This window comes from Danio rerio, chromosome 4, assembly GCF_052040795.2.
Source record: "Danio rerio strain M-AB ecotype USA chromosome 4, GRCz13ab, whole genome shotgun sequence".
NCBI classification, from domain to species: domain Eukaryota; kingdom Metazoa; phylum Chordata; class Actinopteri; order Cypriniformes; family Danionidae; genus Danio; species Danio rerio.
Window position 1 is genome coordinate 68,006,217 of NC_141024.2, and position 21,284 is coordinate 68,027,500.

Below are 21,284 nucleotides of genomic sequence, written 5' to 3' on the forward strand. Positions count from 1 at the left end.
CAGAGAGATTCTGACTGCATCAGCAACTAAACAGCCGCTATCTTTAAATAGAGAAACATGCAGAATAACATCAGCAGTTCATTGTTCATCTTTAACTCATACACTGGCTCTACTCTCCTCCACAACGGTGACATACAGAAGAAATTAGCTTCAGGTTTTACAGTAAAATACTGTTTTTTTCTTGATTTAACAGTAATCTACTGGCAGCTGTGGTTGCCAGCAATCTACTGTTTTTTTACAGTCTATTTCCGTAGTGTAAATTAACAGTATATTACTGTTAAAATACATTTTTACACTGTGTTTTTACCTCTCACACCTTTAACCCTTTAAACCCCAGAGCATATACTTCCGTTTTAATTGAAGTGTCCACACTACTGAGTGTTCAAGAAACATGGAGCAAAGCTGAAGTAAATTCATTAATTAACTGACTAATTAAATGATAATTGAGGATTAACAATGAATAAATGAAGAAATACTGAAGGGAAAAAACAAGAACAGAACATACAAAACTTAAGTCACAGCTTTATAATGAAATAACCTGAAGAACAACAAATGATTAAATCATGTAAATGATCAGCGGATGATTAAACAACTCTACAAACATCATCACCAGCTACACTTATTACTTAATACATGTATTTTTGTATAACATCTACTAAAGTTCTTCTTGAGAAAAAGTTAAAGTTTTACGTCACCATCATGGAAAACAGAGTTTGCTTTAGTTGGGCTCTTAGCCCTGTCATTTTTAACATTTATATATCTTGGCTGCTGCAATTGATAAGAACTTTGTTTAAAAAGCTCCTTTGTTGTGGCAAGCCAGCCAAAAACCTAAATAAGATCTGGTGATGTTCATGTTGCTATTAAATGGCAGAGTCTGTTCTCATTTAGTATAATAAAATTTACTGCTCCTATTCAATGTTAAATCTATTGTCTTATATAATATGTCTATATATGGCAATGATTTCTGGAAGTTTTTAAGAATATCTTGGACAATAACACTGCTCTATGGTGTAAATCGCACTCAAAAAGACATCAATAATCAGCATATGAACCTCAATAATGGTGACAACTAACAAAATTAACAGTTTAACTCACAAACAGGCAACTGAACGTCTAAACATAAACAACAGCAGAATCAAACACAAATAAAGAAAACTGTAAGACCATTATACAACATTTATTTATACCGCAATGCATGATGGGATATTTGTACCGTGCCACTCCCAGCATGCATTGCAGCATGAAACATTTGAGATGTTACCATTATTGAGATACAAGGTCAGATTCATGAGGTCTGAGTGTGTATTTATCATAACTGAACTGTTTTTGTATGTTATTTCTTAACTGTTAAGTAATTACGGAGGTATCTTTTCTGTTTCCTCTTCTCATTAATTAAATTAATACCTGCAACTAAGTATAAAATCTATTGCTTGAGGCCCTTCTTCCAGATTTATAACAAAACATTTATCAGAACTAATTTCAGACAAATAGATTTCTCTATTTATTGACTTCCCAACTTTATTGCTATAGTTCAAACGTTTTGTAAACTCTGTATTACAGCAGTTGGAAAGTCTGCTTAAATGAGTTCAAGGGTGAAGAGCCCAACTAAACCAGCCCCTCACTCCATTACGGTGACACAAAAAACACCTTAATTTCTGTTGGATCTCAATGAGAATAGTATGGAAGTCAAATTAGTCAGTAATAAGTGTGTCTGCTGTTGTTTGTGGAGTTGTTTAATGATCCTCTGCTGAGACTGAAGCTGTTTTTTTTATTTGATTTTATTTAACGTTGTAACTCAAGTCACTGTTTGTGTTTCTTGTTTATTTTCTTCAGTAATTGTAATTATTAACAGCAGGTGTTCATCAGTGTCTGAATTCACTCATTAGTGTTCATTAACTCTGTCAGGTGAACTATATTAGTTAACTAGTGTATGGAATAGTGAACAAGGACACAAAGTGTGATTTTAAACACAGATTTCAAAACATCGAATCTGAACTCTGTTCGCTCACAGTTTTCTGCAGTTGGTTACTTTCTCGAAAACAAAAATGTTACCCAGAATGCACTGTTTTTAACAGAATATTACTGTTTTAGTGAAAAAACATTATTTTACCGTAGAATCTGACCGTTTTTTAACAGCAATTTTTTACAGTGTACTTAAATATTTAAATACTTTAAATGTAAAATTACGCATTAACTTGAGCAGCTGTTTTCCCATGCTAACTGTCTCTGTTTCACTGATGGTTGCTTCGTTTTAAATATATTTACGCTCATATTTGCTATAACTTCGAATGATCACATCAAGTTCAGCTGGAGAAAGAAATGGTGATCTCTTTTTTTTTCAGATGTTGTCATTGTCACTCGTAATATCATTGATAATGCCTTTTTTGTAGTCGAGTTGGTCTACTTAAAGTTGATTGACCTGACTTTGAAACCAAAAACTCAAGTTCAAGTTTAAACTCTGAGTTGTCTGAACCTCCTTACTAAAACAGGCCCCAGGTCAGTGTCCTGAGCAGTAAACACATGAAGCACATTTAAACAAATGTTATTGTAAGAAAAATAATTAAAACATTAGGATAGAGTAAAAATTGCCTTTTGGAATAAAAAGTTTAAAGACTTTTTATGGCCTAAAATTTTGATTTTAGAATTTAAGACCCCAGCGGAAAACCTGTTTAAAGTCAATAGCTCTGGTATTTAATTATTATGATAATGATGAAATTCTAACTCAGATACTATCTGTGAGACATAGAAACAAATTTACACCCATAAAGAAATTGATGAAAAAAGGGAATTGTGATCAACATGACATATGCAAATGGAGAGTACTAAGCCAACTGTAATAGCAGATATCTTCTATGAGAATACTGTAGGTCAAACATCGTCAGCTCAGGTAAACCTTTTTAATTTATTGTTCTTGTCTATTTTATATAGCGCCAGTGCTCAAGGATGCTTTACCAACACCAGGAGAACAAGAAAAGCAATAACCATAAGAAGGTAGAGAAAATGGGAGACTAATAATACATAAAATAATAAAAAAGACACAAGAACAAGTAATAAAAGAAACTCGTTCCTATCTTTCAATGAGTGCTTATGTGCATTTAGGAGAACTAGGCAGCACACTCAGGGCTGCAAGATGGATTTAATTTAGTATTCTTATTATTAAAATATATCTGAATGAGGATCAAATGACTGAGTTGGTCTTTGAGAATGAAAATTAACCTGTTTGTTCCTGCAGATCTTCCTGTTTGACTGTGAATGTTTCTTCAATCTTCACATCTTCACTCTCCTCTTTAATAAACGCCATTTTTATAACAGTGTGGAGATCAGTCGCTTCAGCAGGAGTTTTTCTCTGTGTTTGGACACTTTATCCTGTTTAAAATTAAATAAAACAATAAAAATGTCCTGTTTAAAATAAATAAATCAAAGAACAGAAACAAAATAACTTCTCTTCAACCGTCGCTTCAATGTTTTCTTTATTTGAGAGTAATTAACAAAAAGAAATCAGGTGAAACATTTAATTAAAACACTTATTATACACTTTTCTGTTATTTTATTCAAACAACAGCCTTCAGTTACTGACAATAAAATAGTACTACTAAAATACTAAAATAGTTGTATAAAGGGTTAAAATAATATTTCCAACAGCAAGAACATAATTTAGCATCGCATAAAAAAACCTAAAACTTTCGAACTTTAACTTTAAATCGGTTTATATCTGTGTAAACATTTTAAAACAAACCTTTCTTCAGTTGAATTACAGCACTAAAGCGGCGCCGCCTGATGACGTCACACGCCACGCCAAAATAAAAGTCTTTTTGTTTAGCTTTTTTGCCACTTACAGTTGCAGTCATGACGTTTTGATACATTTCTCCCATAGTTTTCACTTTACACTATATTTGCTCTCTCACACTCAAACCTTTAATCTAAACATTTTCTTAACTTTTTAAATCCACTTTATGATGACTTGTATATGTCTAACACATTACTTTCATATTAATATCTGAGTCCAAATCTCATCCTCCTAATTATGACCTCTTCTTTTCTATTTCTACATCTTCATAGGCCTATATAGACTTTCTTTTTTTCCACATGAATTGTCATCTCTTATTATCTGTGTTCAACGTTTCCTGCCATTCTTTAGCAATATCTTCAGTAATATTTAATTTACCTTTACTTACAGAAGCGTTAAAAGCAGTTCACATAAAAATCACAATTCTGTCATTTACTCATCCTCTACTTGTTCCAAATCTGTTTTTCTACTGCTTAATGCAAATTAAGAGAATACAGAGGCAAAAACAGCCACTATATGCTTCAACAATTCCTACTTTGGACATGGCTGCTTTTTTCTACATTTTCTTGCACAGAAAATGTTCTTGGAACTTGATTACAATTGAACCACTAAAGTCACATGTTTTGACAATGTTTTTGGTTCCTTTTCTGGACTTTGAGCATCTCTGGACTCTTGCTGTCTATAACAGATGAAGGAGCTCTGAAGATGAACAAAGCTGTCAGGGGATTAAAACAACAGGTAGAGGGACAATCGTTCTCGAGTGCCTAGTGTACAATATAACACATGCCTTCCACCAGTGCTGATATACAGCCACATCGCACTTTAAAAAAAAAAAAAGATTCATTTTTTTTTATTATTGCAATAACAACAGGCCGATACAACAAACAGAAATACAAAAAACTGATAGAAGGCCACATCACACTGCTCCTCGTGTGATATATAACTCATATATATTTATTCATTTTCTTTACAGCTCAGTCCCTTTATTAATCTGGGGTCACCATAGTGTAATGAACCACCAACTTATCCAGCACATGCTTTACGCAGCAGATGCCCTTCCAGCTGCAACCCATTACTGGGAAACATGCACACTCATTCACACACACCGCATGCATACCACATCTATGGACTTTGGGGAAACCAGAGCACCTGGGGGAAATCTCACGCGAACACTGGGAGAACATGCAAACTTCACACAGAGATGCCAACTGACACAGCTGAGGCTCGAACCAGCGACCTTCTTGCTGTCAAGCAAACATGCTACCCACTGCACCACTGTGATGCCTCACATGTGTAATTATATAAAGTATTAAACTGGTATTGGTGAAGAACTATGCTTACTAAAAGGCTCCATTCAGATGTACTGATTGTAATGATCTGAGCAATCTAGCATGTGTTGTTATAGACACCTATGATTATTTGTCCTAAGACAGAGGTTCTCAAACATTTTTTATCAAGTACCACCTCAGAAAAACATTGTCTCTCCAAGTACCAGCAAAATGAGCAGTATTGAAATACAGTAGCCTAGTAGGCCTAGTAAAGCAGCTACAACTCTGCACAGATAAAAAAAACGTGGCAGATTACCTCAGAAATATGGACTATATGTCATATATGGCATATTATATACATCATTTTTGATATATTTTGAAATGTGTGTAGCATGTACATGACATATTTCATTCCTCTGCGTACCACTAGAAGGAAGCCTGCGTACCACTAGTGGTACACGTATCACAGTTTGAGATCCACTGTCCTAAGAGAAATAAGGCAGGTCCTGTTCATGTAATATGCTTTAGGCTATCAAGTTGGTATTGGCATTAACAGCTATACCTGTTAACATGTTTCATATATGTAAAACGACCCTATTCAATTAAATATCAGGCAGCTATTAATAAAGATGACCGCACACAATGATGAGCCATTTATTTAAATTAATATGTGACACAGATATTTAAATGTCATTGTTGCAAACAAGTTACAGGAGTAAGTACAGTTGTTGTTTTATGTGATGTTCACCACTGTAATTACACCATAGTGAAACAGAGGTCTGAGAAATGCTGTAGTTGGTGTAGGTAGAGCAGGTTAATCACGTTAAAAGTTCTGCATTGTGTAGATATGAAAGTGAACTCTTGTCATTTAATTATCCTGTATAAACTGTCTGTACAATAAATTATCTTGTGATGTAATTATTTTGTGATTATAAATATTTAGATGCATGACATATTTAAAAAAAATCGACAGTATGTGATAGCTTTACTGTGTTAAAAGCAAAAGCTTTTGTCACAGGGTATCGTATATATGCTTTTGTAAATGTCTATGCATATGTATGCACAAACACAAATGATAAATTGAGGGAAAAACATCTTAGTTACCTATCAGGTGAATAAGAGGCTTTCGAGAAAGCTGAGCTGCTCACACATGTTCAGTTCAACTAAAAGACGAAGGAAAGAAAACAAAATTGGCAAAGAAACAAGTTATATTTTGATTGTTAAAATCTATAGACACTTTTGGAAAGAAATAATTGACCTATTAAGAGTGTGTTGACTGTCTTACAGAAGCCAGTAATGAGCTGCATGAGCTTTAGGAGAAATAAAGGACTCTAAACTCACATAAAGAACAAGTTCAGTGATAAATAAATGGTTAGCTCATGTCAATATATTAACTGAACCTAACACAAATAAAACCTCACTGTGAAGTTTAGAAATTGTTTCTTTCAACGAATGATAAAATATTACAGTATAATAGTATAAGACTTACATAACTATTATATAAGTGAATGTAGTTGTGTGTATTGAGACATGAGTGTGTTTTGTGCTCATTTGCATCTTTACACAAAACTCTGAGAAGCTTCTAAAAAAACAACACACAACTCTTGCATTACCTTTTAACCAGGCTTGGGAAAAATAAATTGAAATGTGTTTCAAATCAAAGTACCTCAACATAAATGTATCAACATTAACTACAAAATGCAGCAGCCAAAATAAAAACGCTTCAATCAATAATCCTATAAAACAACAGCAACAAAACAAATGACGATGGCTAAAGTCAACTTATTTTCCCAATACATCATTATTTCTCTGTAAAACTATGATTTGTAAAGCTGCTGAACTTCCCATCCCCCACAGTATGTGGCTTGATTCTTCACTGCTCCCCACTGCTCATTTGCATCTCTATACCAGCATTAATGGAGGCCAATTGAGTCTTATCCAATCACATTCTAGATCCAGTACACTCAAAAAAATGATTTGTTGGACTTACATAAAAAAAGAGTGTCAAGTGGTTCCACGTAACTGTGTTGAGTAGTTTCTACAAGTAACAATATAGTTAAATGAACTAAAGAAATCCAGGTAAAGTTTACAAAATATTTCTTAGAACATTCAACCTATTTAGATGTGTCATTATTGCATTTTAGTTTTATGTATATTTTACTTAGTAATGTTATGTTAGAATTATGAACTTTTAGTATGTAAGGTGAACACTTTATTTATATATATATATATATATATATATATATATATATATATATATATATATATATATATATATATATTTCACTTCTAATGTATGTGCTCTACAAGTGTAAAACTTAAATAATCAAACATATTTTTAGAAACAAAATGAATTTATTTTCTTTGCAATGTTTTGCAACATACAACTGCTAAAAACCCATAAAACAATTTCAATTTCCTTTGAAACAAACACACTAAAACATCAGATGCTTTCAGTTAACATTTACAGGGTCTTTTAAAGTGCAACTGGCTTTAAGAATCTGAAATAATCTTACTTTGAAAAATGTTGTACATGGAATGTTAAAATACTGCTAAAATTAATTTCTGATCTTTACAATCAATAGTGAGAGTAACATTAAAACTGGCCTCTATTTTTGTAAACATTCTCAAACAGTTCAAATAAAAGTACAAAAAGAAAGAAAAAAAATGCGAAAGCAACATTTGGTCAATAGTGAACATTCTTACAATGTGCTACTTCAAATATTGGAAGAAAAATGTATAAGAGCAAATTTACAAAAGTAATTTGACATTTTTTTCCTGTGTCACAAAATGCTACAATGCTCAATTGCTGATATTTCAAAAGGTTTAATATAAAGTATACAACTGACCTTTATTTATGAAAACCACCACAAAACAATAGCTTGTTTAAAAAATAAACATAAAAAAAATTTATAAAAGAAGTTTTACTATTGACCAAAATGTTCTTTCAATATGTGCAACTGCAAGTAATAAATTTTACTTTGAAAAAGAAAATGAAAGTTTAAGACAAGCAGCATAAGAATTTAAAAAAAGCAAAGAAAATAATAAAACTGAAAATCTGAATCTTTGTAAATAATCAAACAATTATAACCATTTAAAGTTGTAGAACTCCATTTAAAACTTTGGTGCCATCGACAAAGATAACTTTAAAATTGGCCCTTAATTTTAAAACTAGAAACAATTTAAGTGTCTCAAAAAAGCTTCTTCCTCTATTTCTTTCATCCGTCCAGAATGATGTACTGATTCAGCCAACAAGTTTGTTTTTGAGAACTTGTATTTTGTGTGACAGTTTATGTGCAAGTCCCAGCAACACTTTCTGAAAAACTCAAAAGTGTATTTCAGGTCTGAAGGATAACTGAGATTCACGCTGTATTTGACTCTCCAAGAAAGAGAACAAGCCTTGGTGACATCACCAAGGTTCTGAAGCACTTTTACTCCCTCAAAAATCAGTCCAGCAACTGATGGTGGGTCACAGACTTCTACACCTTCAGGCTTAACGATGTAGATTTAAATGACAGTATTGGCCATGTCTCTCTCAAAGTCTGTCGCCTACAAAACACAAAAACAGTATCACTGTTCAGTCAGTTTAATTACATCAAAAACACAGATTGTAAATTTAAAGAATTTTGTATCAACTGTCCATTCCTTAATCTTTCACATCACGCACCTGCTGTGACTTACAAAACTACTTTACTGTGTTTGTTAGGGTGGTCAAAAGTACAGGCTTCTGTACTGAATTTTAAAAAATGTGAAGAAACCGTCATTCTTCCAAAGAAATTCAATTGGCCAGTGTTATTGTGCTCAACAGATGTGACTGTGATTGGCAACACTGATAATTGCCACCTTAATCTGCCTAGACAAATCTGCTTGAGAATCTGCTCGACTGTGCTCAAAATTTCCACAGAAAAATGCTAGCATCATAACAATCTTTTATTTCAGTGCAGACTGGTGCTGAAGTCTGTTCTTTTGACAACCCCAAGGTAAATATACTTTGTGTATTGATATTCCTTGACTATATTATGTGAATTTATGTGATGGCATTTTAAATATTAACTGACTGAGAACTATACTTACTGTATACTCCTTCATGAGGTTTTAATAGTCTTCATTAAGATACACAGAAAGTGCTCTGAGAATGCAAGCTCTCCAAGTTGAGATGGCATCATTCTGTAGAAGAGACATTAGGTATATACAATGAAAAAAAACACCATACTAAAGTGGAAATTATTTACAAGCATCATAAATACAGATAACAAACCTTGTCGATGGTAGCCATGAGTTTTCAAATTTTCCGTTTTGCAATTTCTTCTTTTGTACGGTAAATGCTGTCCAGCTTGCTGGTGTAACCATCCAGTTTTGAAAAATGTTTGAATTAGTGGGACAGTAGTGATTCGACTGAATTCAGCAGCAATCTGAGTAAATTTAAGACACAGGATTATAGTAAGAATAGCTTTCATACAAAGTACTGTCTCATTGTTTTCAGGTTCTTATAGATATGACTAAAATACTCCCATTCTGAGTCTATATGGCTGCAAGAACACACATGGCAATTGAATGTGGTTACACTTGCAGGTAACCCCGTGTTCTCCTTTGCATGGCTACAATTAAGATGGCTGTGTAGTGCACTCCACGTTTTAAATCTACAGCGACAGTCAGAATAAGTGCATGAAAAACGAATACCGCGACCACAATGTCTATGCACTAATCTATAGTGTTTCAACAACTGTGATCTAGTTGTGATGGTTATTTTGCAGTCTTTGCACTGCCACATGCTTTCCTTGAGAAACACGAGTCAGTATAACAGGCTAAAAATGCTAAAATTCAAAAGACTCCATAATACACTGATATAATAAATTAACATAATTCTGTGAACACTCACATCACTTTTCCTGGTGATATTTAACACTAAAGATTAATGAAATACTCATACCTGACAAAGCCACCATCTTCTCCTCCTCATGTGCTTCACATGTTCCTCTCTCTGACTGTTCCGTTGCTCCGCCTCCAGGTAGGTAGCTACGGTATCAGCAAATATCCAATTTTAAGAGGTTTTTGCGTTTTACTCAACAATGTTAAGTTGGCCTGTCAAACCCTTATTAAGTAAAGCCTACAGTACTACATTTTTGTAGAAATAACATGGTAAACTTATGTTAATTTAATTACTATTATGTTTTATGTAATGTGAACAAGGATGGGTTTAGTAAAACTAACAATAGGGAAAGTTCATTTTTTTGAGTGTAGCTCAGCAGGGTTGTGTCTATATATTCTGGGTTCCTAAGAAAATCTTCATTGGCTTATTTTGCTTGATAAAGAGAACAACTTTGTAGGACAAACTACGATTGTAGATTCCTACATTGGGATTATTACCAAAAACAACATAGAAAGAAAAACCCACTGAGGCCATTTTTTCATCCCACTTATTTATTGAAGACTGGAAAGGTAAGTTGCACATTCTGAATTTACACTCAAATAATATCTGAATGCTAACATTATAAAATGTAAAATCTAAACATGTGTGGATGCATTGTTCAACGTTATATTAAGTTCTTAAGTCATTTTTAAAAGCTTCTTTATTGTTTGTTTGTTTATTTGGTTATAAATATAGTTTTTATCCTGACAACTGGACCCTTTATACAACGAAGTACTATTTTACTCACAGTAAGATCTATTGTTTGAATAAGATAGGATAAACTTTATTTGTCCATAAGAGTAAATTCTTGTCTTGTGCAAAAGAGTGCTACAATGTTGCTGTAAGCAGACAATAAAATAAATAAAACAAACAAAATAATTAAAAAATTTTAAAGTTTGAATAAAGCAACAGTAAAGTGTGTAATAAGTGTTTTAATGAAGGTTTATTTATTAAATAGCATAATGTCATTCTATTCAAAGTAAACATCACTATATATAAGAAATGGAGTACTGGTCTTAATCGTCTCTTTTGTGGCTATTGTTTTTTGCTCAGACTTACCTGATTTCTTTTTGTTAATCCCTCTTATATAAAGAAACTGTTAAAGCAAGTGTTGAAGAGAAGTTATTTTGTTTTTGTTCATTGTTTATTCATTTTAAACAGAACATTTTTATTGTTTTGTTCATTTTAAACAGGATAAAGTGTCCAAACGCAGAGAAAAACTCCTGCTGAAGTAACTGTTCTCCACACTGTTATAAAGATGGCGTTTATTAAAGAGGAGAGTGAAGATCTGAAGATTGAAGAAACATTTACAGTCAAACAGGAAGATCTGCAGGAACAAACAGGTTGGTTTTCATTCTCAAAATCCATCTTGCAGCCCTGAGTGTGCTGCCTAGTTCTCCTAAATGCACATAAGCACTCATTGAAAGACTGGAATGAGTTTCTTTTGTCACTTGTTTTCATGTCTTTTGTCATTATTTTATGTATTGTTAGTCTCCCATTTTCTCTACCTAAGTTTGTTGCTTTTCTTGTTCTCCTACTGTCTGTAAAGCGCCCTTGAGCACTGGTGCTATATAAAGTAAATAAAAACAATAAATTAAAAAAGTTTAACTGAGCTGACGATATTTGACCTACAGTATTCTCATAGAAGATATCTGCTATTACAGTGATTGTGTTGGCTTAGTACTTTCCATTTGCATATGTCACGTTGATCACAATTCCCTTTTTTCATCAACTTCTTTATGGGTTTAAACTTGTTTTTAGTCGTTGTTACTAGTTCTCACAGATATGATCTATTTAATACCCGCAGGGTCTTAAAATGTCTTAAATTCGAAAACCTAAAATTAAACACCACACAAATTTGCATGTATTTGACCATTAAAGCGCTCACATTAAAAGTCTTAAATTTACTGAAATATTGTGTTTTAGGTCTTAAATCTTCTTAAACAAGTCTTCATTTTCCTTTGTTCATGTTTTGTTACCCAATCTGGCCAAAACCCATACAATCACCAATAATCCATCTAAATAAATCTTTAAACTTTTCATTCAAAAAGATCATTTTTACTTTATTTATTATAATAGTTTAATTATTTTCGTGCTTCATTTGTTTAAACATGCTCCATGTATTTACTGCTGAGGACATAGACCTGGACAGATTGTTGTGCATAGATTTAGATTATTTTAGTTTTTTTAACTTTTGTTAATTTGTTTTTTTATTTTAAAGAAAGTTTATTTTGGAAAAAAGTGTGTGGATCCTAATCGAGCTCTCTTGTTTTTACGCAATATTTAAGATTTTTTGCTAAGAAATATCTAAAATATTTTAACATTATTATTAATTTATTATAGTATCATTAAATGTATAAAATTGTTATATTTTTTGATAGGACAAATAAAAATCTTTTTCATCTGGGGCATTTGAAAAATTCCTTAATCAAAAATTTCATTCATAATGGTCTTAAAAATGTCTTTAAAAGTCTTAAATTTAACTTGGTGAAACCTGCAGAAACCCTGATTTAAAGTATGTCAGAAAATGTGGATGCCCTTAATTTGAAATATGCTGAATGAAATGGACACTAAAATAGTTAATTATTATTATAAAACATTGTACAGTAATCTAAACTATATGTTGTTGTTGTGGGATGACGTGAGACAAAACAAACAAATTATAATGGCACAATAACGTTTAGCATTGCACTGACTACAACTGGCCAACAAACTAGTTTAAAATGACTTTTGCTGATTAAGAAATGGATTACAGCATGCTGATGATATGCAAACATCTGAGTGTAAAGTTCGTCAGAATATTGACCATATTCTTCATGTACCAGCAGGCGGCGCCATTGGAATCTTTTTGCTTGAGACTTTTTTTTTTAAAGAATACATTTTTAGATCCTAAAAACAGTGTTGTTCTGGTGAGGCATGGGACAATAACAAATTTCAAAGTATAATGCAGTTTAAAAAAAGTCAAGGTTTTAAAACCACCAGTTTTTTTCTGCTGTAATCGTCATATGTACGTTTTTTTATTTACATATTGTTTTAAGTTTTTCAGGACAACAGTATCTCCAGCAAAAAAGATATCCAAAGATGCTGATTTAAATTGTAAAGAAATCTGTGTTTTTGAAACAAATGAAGACAGCAGAAGTTAAGGATTCAATTGAATAATTTAGCCTGACATGTTTACTGCTCCAAAATATTAAAAAAGTTTCTCAAAAGAAAATGTTTTGTGTTCAAAGAGGAAAAAGTGTTTTTGTTTTTACCCAGACATTTAAAAGAATATATTTTAGAGCAGTAATCAGTACTGTGAAAGTGTGATATTTTTATTCAAGGTTATCATATCGTCAGAATCTTATACTGGTCCATGCCTAATGCTGCTTGATGTTGCAAAGTCATATTTTCTTATTTTATTTATTTTCTTTGTATGTATAGACATGAACACCCATGTTTGCAGAGCAAGTAGTGTGACCGTTTTCTGCCATTTATTATTCCTGGTCATTTGTCCAATAGGCAACTGAAGTTCTAAAACAATAGCATATGAGATCGGGTCCCTGTTCCAGAAAGAAGGTTAAGTGTAAACTCAGAGTATTTTAGCCCTGAAATGAGAAAAACTCTGGGTTTTTACTGTTGATATTTGACGCCAATTATTCAGTAAGTGATGATTTTGTTCTCTTTGATTCATTAAATGGAAACACTGCTTTATTCGCACATCTTTTATGTGCGCAAAAATTTAATTCACATTTTTTGAATGAACTATTGCCTACATTTCAGTTACACAAAGAACAAAGTCACGTACAAGACTGGCAAGTCCTTTTTTAATGAATGATAAGCTTAAAGGGTACATAGTTTACCCCTTTTTTATGATTTAATTTTAATATTATGGTTCTTCTGAGTGTGCCAGTTTAGGTTCAGTTCAACACACAGTTCAGATGTTTTTATTATAATGTGTTCAAAAGTGTGATGTTGGGGGCGTTTACACAGTTTGCTGTTTTAGGGGCGTGTTGCTTCACAGTTTCCGCTTCCCGCCCAACATAACAAGGGGGCAGAGCCAAGAGCTTCCATGCTCTGTGTTTGCAACAGACAGGCTGACAGACCGAGAGAGAAGCTAAGCTAGGTTGAGCATTCAGTCGTACAAAATCATTTGTGTCTTTGTATAGTCTCGGTGTACAAGTGCCGAGCTTCTACACCGAGACTAATAACCACACACACTAAATTAACTTTGACTGAGGCACCGAATGTGGCGCGACACGGCACACCAGACACTCAGTGACGCAGCAGAAACATAAAGTGTCCCGAATCGTCACGCCACGCATTCCAGAACTCCAAACACAGGCCTCCACCAGATTATTACTCGTTCTAAAAAGATTTTTTAGTCCTGCTTACATTTTAAATGTCATATCAACCTCTACTACTTGATAGGGCAGTGCAATTAATCGAAAATCTGGTTGCGATTTCGATTTAGGCTTCTAATGATTATGAAAAACCATTAATCGAAATAAACGATTATTCCATCATATACCACCCCCTTTCCAGTTGTACACATTTGTTGCTCTGCAAAGCTCAGTTCCACGTGAAAATGACTAAAAGCACGTGCTGTAATGTAACTTTTGCAGCACGGGGCGGCCATCATTCCTATTTTTAAAAGTGTGTAAGTGCACATGCTCTGTGTGTGCTGCGCTTAGCCTAGGACAGGCTCGGAGACAAGCAGAGAACACACATCTAACGCCATCTTAATGTGAGCGCTTTAATGGTCAAATACATACAAATTTGTGTGGTGTTTAGTGATTATTTATATTAACCCTCATTTGTATAATAAACAAACAAGTTGAGAATCAAGACATGTGAAAGAGAAACCATATCAGAGCCGCACTATTCTTAAAGTGACAGTGCGCAATATTCCTGCTGCCAACTGTTTTTATCATTATTCAAACAACAAAAGGAGAAAATCCCTCACTGCTCTTGACTGAAAGACTTTTGTAGCTCAAATGTTTTTCTGAAACCGAAAACTCTGAGAATTTAATCTCTCTGTAAATCAACTCAGAGTTCAAGATTAAACTCTGAGTTGGTTGAACCTCCTTACTGAAACAGGCCCCAGGTCATCATGACATGATTGACAATTGTGGCTGTTTGTCATTATACTCTGTTTATCCTGAGAGCTGATGCTGAGTATTCTTAGAGCTTTTCACACTTTTAACAAATTGTTAACCCTGGGTCAATCTATACCTGGATAAATTCTGGGTTATCTGTAGTCACCTTCCACACTGCTCATGCTATACCTGGGGTTAAAAAATAATCCTGGGTGTTCATTAACAGACAGTTCACATTTGTAAACCCTGGGTTATCATTATTATTTTGTATATTTACATTGTCACTGTCCCTGATTGGACGAATCGCAAGTAACCTTTTTAGATGGCATTTCTGCATCTTGTCGGGTATATACAATGTCACCAAGTAGGTCTTCAGCTAAGCCTCAGGACATACACAAAGACAAAAGTACAAATAAATGAAAACAAGTAACAAAGTATGTCATCTTGCCATCTCCTCATCACTCCTGTTTAAAACAAACGTGGCATTAAGCATTTGCATACGTTTTATACAATAATGCAAACTTGCAAATATAAGCATAATTATGCATACCTGCTATGGACATGCAGGATTTGTCTCAATCGGGTCTTCCAAGCAAGAGGAAACGCAACACGAGTAATCTAGAGCGAGTGCATTTGATTATTTGCATTGAAAGCCACAGGCACAAAAAGAGCTAGGTTTTCCTCTGATCCCCAAACATAAATATTCTACAAGGTATATGACCTGATTTTGAGCTGAAACCTCAGAAACATTCTGGGAACACCAAAGACTTATTTTACATCTTGTAAAAAATGGGTAATTGTAGGAACCTTTTAAAGGGATAGTTGACGCAAAAATGAAAATAGCCTCACCATTTACTCTCCCTCATGTGAATTTAAACCTTTATGAGTTTCTTGATCCTGTTAAGCACAAAAGAAGATATTTAAAAAAAACGCTACTGGCTCACTGTGTTCCACAATAAAGGAAAGTTTAACACCACATGACGGAGAGTAAATGGTAAGGTCATTTTAATATTTGGGTGAAAAAGTCGCTTGAGGTGTCGCTTTGAGCCTTCATACTAAAGTTAACTTTTTTTTTTTTTTTTTAGATCTGATGGTGCTGAAAGAAGAGACTCATCAACAGAATGAAATAGATGAGAAACAGCAGTTTGAGAAACCCCAAGAAATAACGACTGATGAAAAACCCACACTGACTAAAAAGACTTCATCAAACGAAAGTAATTTTAGCTGTAAACAGTGTGGAAAGAGTTTCAGTCAAAAGTCAAACCTTGATGTTCACATTAGAGTTCACACTAGGGAGCAACATTACACTTGCAAACAGTGTGGAAAGAGTTTTAGTCAAATACAAGGCTTTAAAGCTCACATGAGAATTCACACTAGAGAGAGGAAGTTCACATGCCAAGAGTGTGGAAAAAGCTTTTATCATGTTGGAAACTTTGCAGCACACATGAGAATTCACACTGGAGAGAAGCCTTTCAGCTGTAAACAGTGTGGAAAGAGTTTCAGTCAAAAGCCAAACCTTGATGTTCACATGAGAGTTCACACAGGGGAGAAACCTTACACCTGTGAACAGTGTGGACAGAGTTTTAGTCAAAAACAAAGCTTTAAATCCCACATGAGAATTCATTCTGGAGAGAGGCCATACACATGCCAACAGTGTGGAAAAAGCTTCCGCCATGCAAGAAACCTGGCAGAGCACATGAGAATTCACACTGGAGAGAAGCCTTTCAGCTGTAAACAGTGTAGAAAGAGTTTCAGTAAAAAGCCGCACATGATTGCTCACATGAGAGATCACACTAGGGAGAAACCTTACACCTGCGAACAGTGTGGAACGAGTTTAGGTAAAAAACAAGACCTTTACATCCACATGAGGATTCACACTGGAGAGAAACCTTACACATGCACAGAGTGTGGTAAAAGTTTTCCACATAAAAGCTCACTCAAACACCACATGATAAGTCACACTGGAGAGAAGCCGTTTAAATGTGCTTAGTGTGGAAAGAGCTTCACAACTAAAGCTAGCCTCAAGAACCACATGAATGGTCACACTGGAACCACAGTGTTCACATGTGATCAGTGTGGAAAGAGTCTCACACGCAAAGACTCCATTAAGAACCATATGAAGATTCACTCAGGAGAGGATCGTTTTAGATGCAGTGAGTGTGGAAAGGGCTTTAATTGTAAAAGAATCCTCAGCACTCACCTAAAGCTTCACAATGGATAACAGAGTCAGCAAAATTGAGGCCTTGTCCACACAAACACGGGTATATTCAAAACGGCAGCTTTTTCATGTAGTTTGGCTGTTTATTCAAGTGAAGTTTATTTATAAACTACTTTCGAGAGGCTCACATGCTTAGCAAAAACATGATTCACAAATTAGATCATCCTTTGTTATAAAGCAGTGTCTCACAGACAGTACTTTGTTTAACTTACTTGAAGACAGACAAGTTAACATCACAGCTGAGGAACTGCACTATTCATTGTCTTCAATAAAGTCTTCTCCATGTAAGAACTTTGGTCAGCTTACTTATTTTATGTATTAATAGTCATCTATACATTGGCGAGCCACCCAAGAATGGTTAAGCCAAATACAGCAAAATCTAACAATGTGTTTCAACTTATTATGAACTGATCACCATATTTGTGCAGGGTTCCACACAATTCTTCCATGTTGTCTTAACACAAATTAAGGTAACTTAACACTTTTACCAAATTATTTGGACTGAACATTAAGTTGTCCCAATGAAATCTCAAGAATTGTGTTATTTCAGCACATTTTAATTGAGTAGTTTGAACAAATAAAAAAAAGTTTTTTTTTCCCCCGATTTTTGTTTAATGGAGATTAGATTTTTTCAGCACATTTTTTATTATTATAGTTTTAATAACTAATCTCTAATAACTAATTTATTTTATGTTTGCCATGACAGTAAATTAGACAAGTAATTGTATAAGGATGGTTTGTTCTGTAGACTATCGAGAAAAAATAGCTAATAGTTAAAGGGCTAATAGTTTTGTCTTTAAAATGGTTTAAAAAAGAATAAAAAACTGATTTTATTCTAGCTGAAATAAAACAAATAATACTTCCTCCAGAAGAAAAAAATATTATCAGACATACTGTGAAGATTTTCTTGCTATGTTTTACATAATTTAGGAAATATAAAAAAAACATGAGGGGCTATATATATATATATATATATATATATATATATATATATATATATATATATATATATATATATATATATATATATATATAGGCTTTACATGCATAAACAAGGAAGAAGTAATACAATTACAACAATAGGATGACACAAATATAGGAAAAACAGTGTTTAGTAATGACAATTGTATTTACAGTAAGAAAAAAGTAAATAAATACAAATTAAATTAATAATAAAACAAAAAGCAATATATTATAAAAGTTTATGCAATATAAACATTCAAAGGGTACAGAATTTGGGTAAAGGATACAGAATTTGCTCAAAAAAGTAGCTGCTTTATATATATATATATATATATATATATATATATATATATATATATATATATATATATATATATACACACACGAACACACACACACACACAGTACTGTGCCCTGGTCAGTTGGCATTTCTGAGTGGAGTTTGCATGTTTTCCCAGTGTTCGCGTGGGTTTCCTCTGGGTGCTCCGGTTTTCCCCACAATCAAAAAAAACATGCGGTACAGGTGAATTGGGGAAGGTAAATTGTCTACTATATGCAAGAAAAAGAGAAAGGGGGTGTTAATAGGTTTAGATTTGGAGAAAGCTTTTGACAGGGTAGAGCATGATTTTTTATTTGCAGTTCTTAAGGAGTTTGGATTTGGGGAAAATTTTAGAAAATGGATTTAAATTTTTTATACAGATATTTTAACTTGTATTAAATGTATTTTTTTAACAGAATGTCTTCAACCAACTAGATCAATAAGGCAAGGATGTCAACTGTCTGCTTTATTATACACACTGGTAGCTGAGCCACTGGGATTGGCAATAAAAATCAGATAGAAGCATTAAAGGGATACAAATAGAAAACAATGACAACAGAGAAGCTGTGTATCAATACGCTGATGATACTTCATCGTTGGGGATTTGAGAGCGATATTGTAAAGCATCAGGAGCTAAGGTTAATGTTGGAAAAAGTTTGAGCATGAGGGTGGGAAGAGTAAAAGAAATAACACAACATATACCCTTTAAAGAAAAAAAGGAACACAAAAAATGTTGGGAATTTGGGTGGGGATGGATTCTAATAAAGCAGAGATTTAAAATTAGGAGAGAGTTTTAAATGGAATTGAGAAAAGACTGAGATTTTGGAAAGCTAGAAATTTGACGTTAAAAAGGAAAGTATTTATCTTAAATGCTTTAATGTTGTCAAAGGTCTGGTATGTGTTAAGTGTAACTGCGTTGCCTGAAGTATACTATAAAAAAATTTATGTTGTAGTTTTAAAGTTTTTGTGGGGAAATGGAAGAGCCAAGATTGCTTATTATACTTTGGGGAGGTAAAAGAAGGAGGTCTGGGACTTTTGGATAGTTTTTTTAAAAATGAAAACATTAACAATTAAGATTATTCAAAGGTTTTTGGAAGGGAAAATGGGTGTGATTTGGAAAAGTTTGTTGGATTATTATTTGAAGAAATGTGGACATTTTAATATGGGATGTAATGTTTTATTGATGAAGATGAAGAAACGGATGATAGCAGGTCTGCCAAAATTTTATGTTGAGGTCTTAGAATCATGAGGGGGATTTTTAGAAAATGTGTTGATTATACCAAAAGCAAGGGCGCAGATTCTAGAACAACCACTTTTACTGAATTCAACAATTTTAAGTGAAGGAAATGTTTTATATTTTAAGGAATGGTGGGACGGAGGATTAAGACAAGTTAAAGATGTATTATATGAAGTAATAAAAGGATTTGTACCATTAAAAGTAATTGTGGAGGATGGGTATAAAAGAGTTGTTAAAGCAAAATTACAAAGACAATGTCATGAGTTGAAAAAAGCAATACCAAAAGACTGCATTGTAATAATTGAAAAAAAAAATAGTTGAGCGATGAAGATGAATTACTAGAGACCTATTTTAAGAAGAAAAATGGAGAGATCAATGAGCTTATGTACAGTTAAGAGTTTTTACGCTATTTTTAGATAAAAGGCTTTTGTAAGACCTATAGCACTCAACTAATTAACAAAATTTTAATTATTTATTGAGACATATTCGCATATTAATATAAATGAGTAAATAAATAAAATGAATAGTATAAATGAATAAAATGGGTATTAAACAAGATATAAGGACGGTTGGTGATTCGAGCCCACCCACTGACGAATTACGCACTTTGCTGCCTTGCAACTGCTAACATGTGCACTGGGCATATATCCTGGGCCACATTCTGTCCAGCGTTACAAGATGAAATCAGGATTTAGTAGAACATTGTCACGGGTAAGGAAGGTATTACTGTTAACAGTGTCTAGTTCCAGTGGGGACTCCTCATCCGCCTGGCTAGTTCAGTCGGTAGAGCATGAGACTCTTAATGTTAGGGTCGTGGGTTCGAGCCCCACGTTGGGCGTTTCTGTTATTTTTTTCTCTCTATCTCAGCAAACTTACATTAGCGTTCGTATAGCAGACCTTTTGAGACAAAGTTCCGCATTTCTACCACTGTAGGTGACCTTTCACTAAGTCTCTGTAGCAATCGGTTAGTGCGTTCGGCTGTTAACTGAAAGGTTGGTGGTTCAAGCCCACCCAGGGACGGATCAAGCATTTTGCTGCCTTGTAACTGCTAACACGTGCACTGGACATAGATCCTGGGCCACATTCTGTCCAGCGTTACAAGATGAAATCAGGATTTAGCAGAAGATTTTCACGGGTAGGGAAGGTATTACTGTAAACGGTTTCTGGTTCCTAAAAGAGCTTCTCATCATCCCCGCTAGCTCAGTCGATAGAGCATGAGACTCTTAATCTCAGCGTCGTGGGTTAGAGTCCCACATTGGGCGTTTCTGTTACCTCTCTTTCTCTCAGCAAACTATCATTAAGGTTCATATAGCAGACCTTTTGAGACAAAGTTCCGGGTTTCTACCACTGTAGGTGCCCTTTCACTTAGTCTCTGTGGCGCATCGGTTAGTGCGTTCGGCTGTTAACTGAAAGGTTGGTGATTCAAGCCCACCCAGGGACGGGTTAAGCATTTTGCTGCCTTGTAACTGCTAGTACGTGCACTGGACATAGATCCTGGGCCACAT

The 21,284-nt window shown here is 33.9% G+C and overlaps 2 protein-coding genes across 8 annotated transcripts in view; one reads left to right on the forward strand and one right to left on the reverse strand.

Moving 5' to 3' along the window:
* The window catches only part of LOC147845236 (uncharacterized), a 934,973-nt gene that overhangs the window by 308,089 nt on the left and 605,600 nt on the right, over positions 1–21,284 (reverse strand). The window lies entirely within an intron of this gene.
* Positions 10,344–17,548, forward strand: LOC108182572 (uncharacterized). Its single transcript, XM_088650508.1, is given in 4 exon segments — positions 10,344–10,494; positions 11,158–11,307; positions 16,128–16,796; positions 16,881–17,548. Coding segments are annotated over 3 exon segments (1,242 nt in total). The 5' UTR covers positions 10,344–10,494; positions 11,158–11,222; the 3' UTR covers positions 17,369–17,548.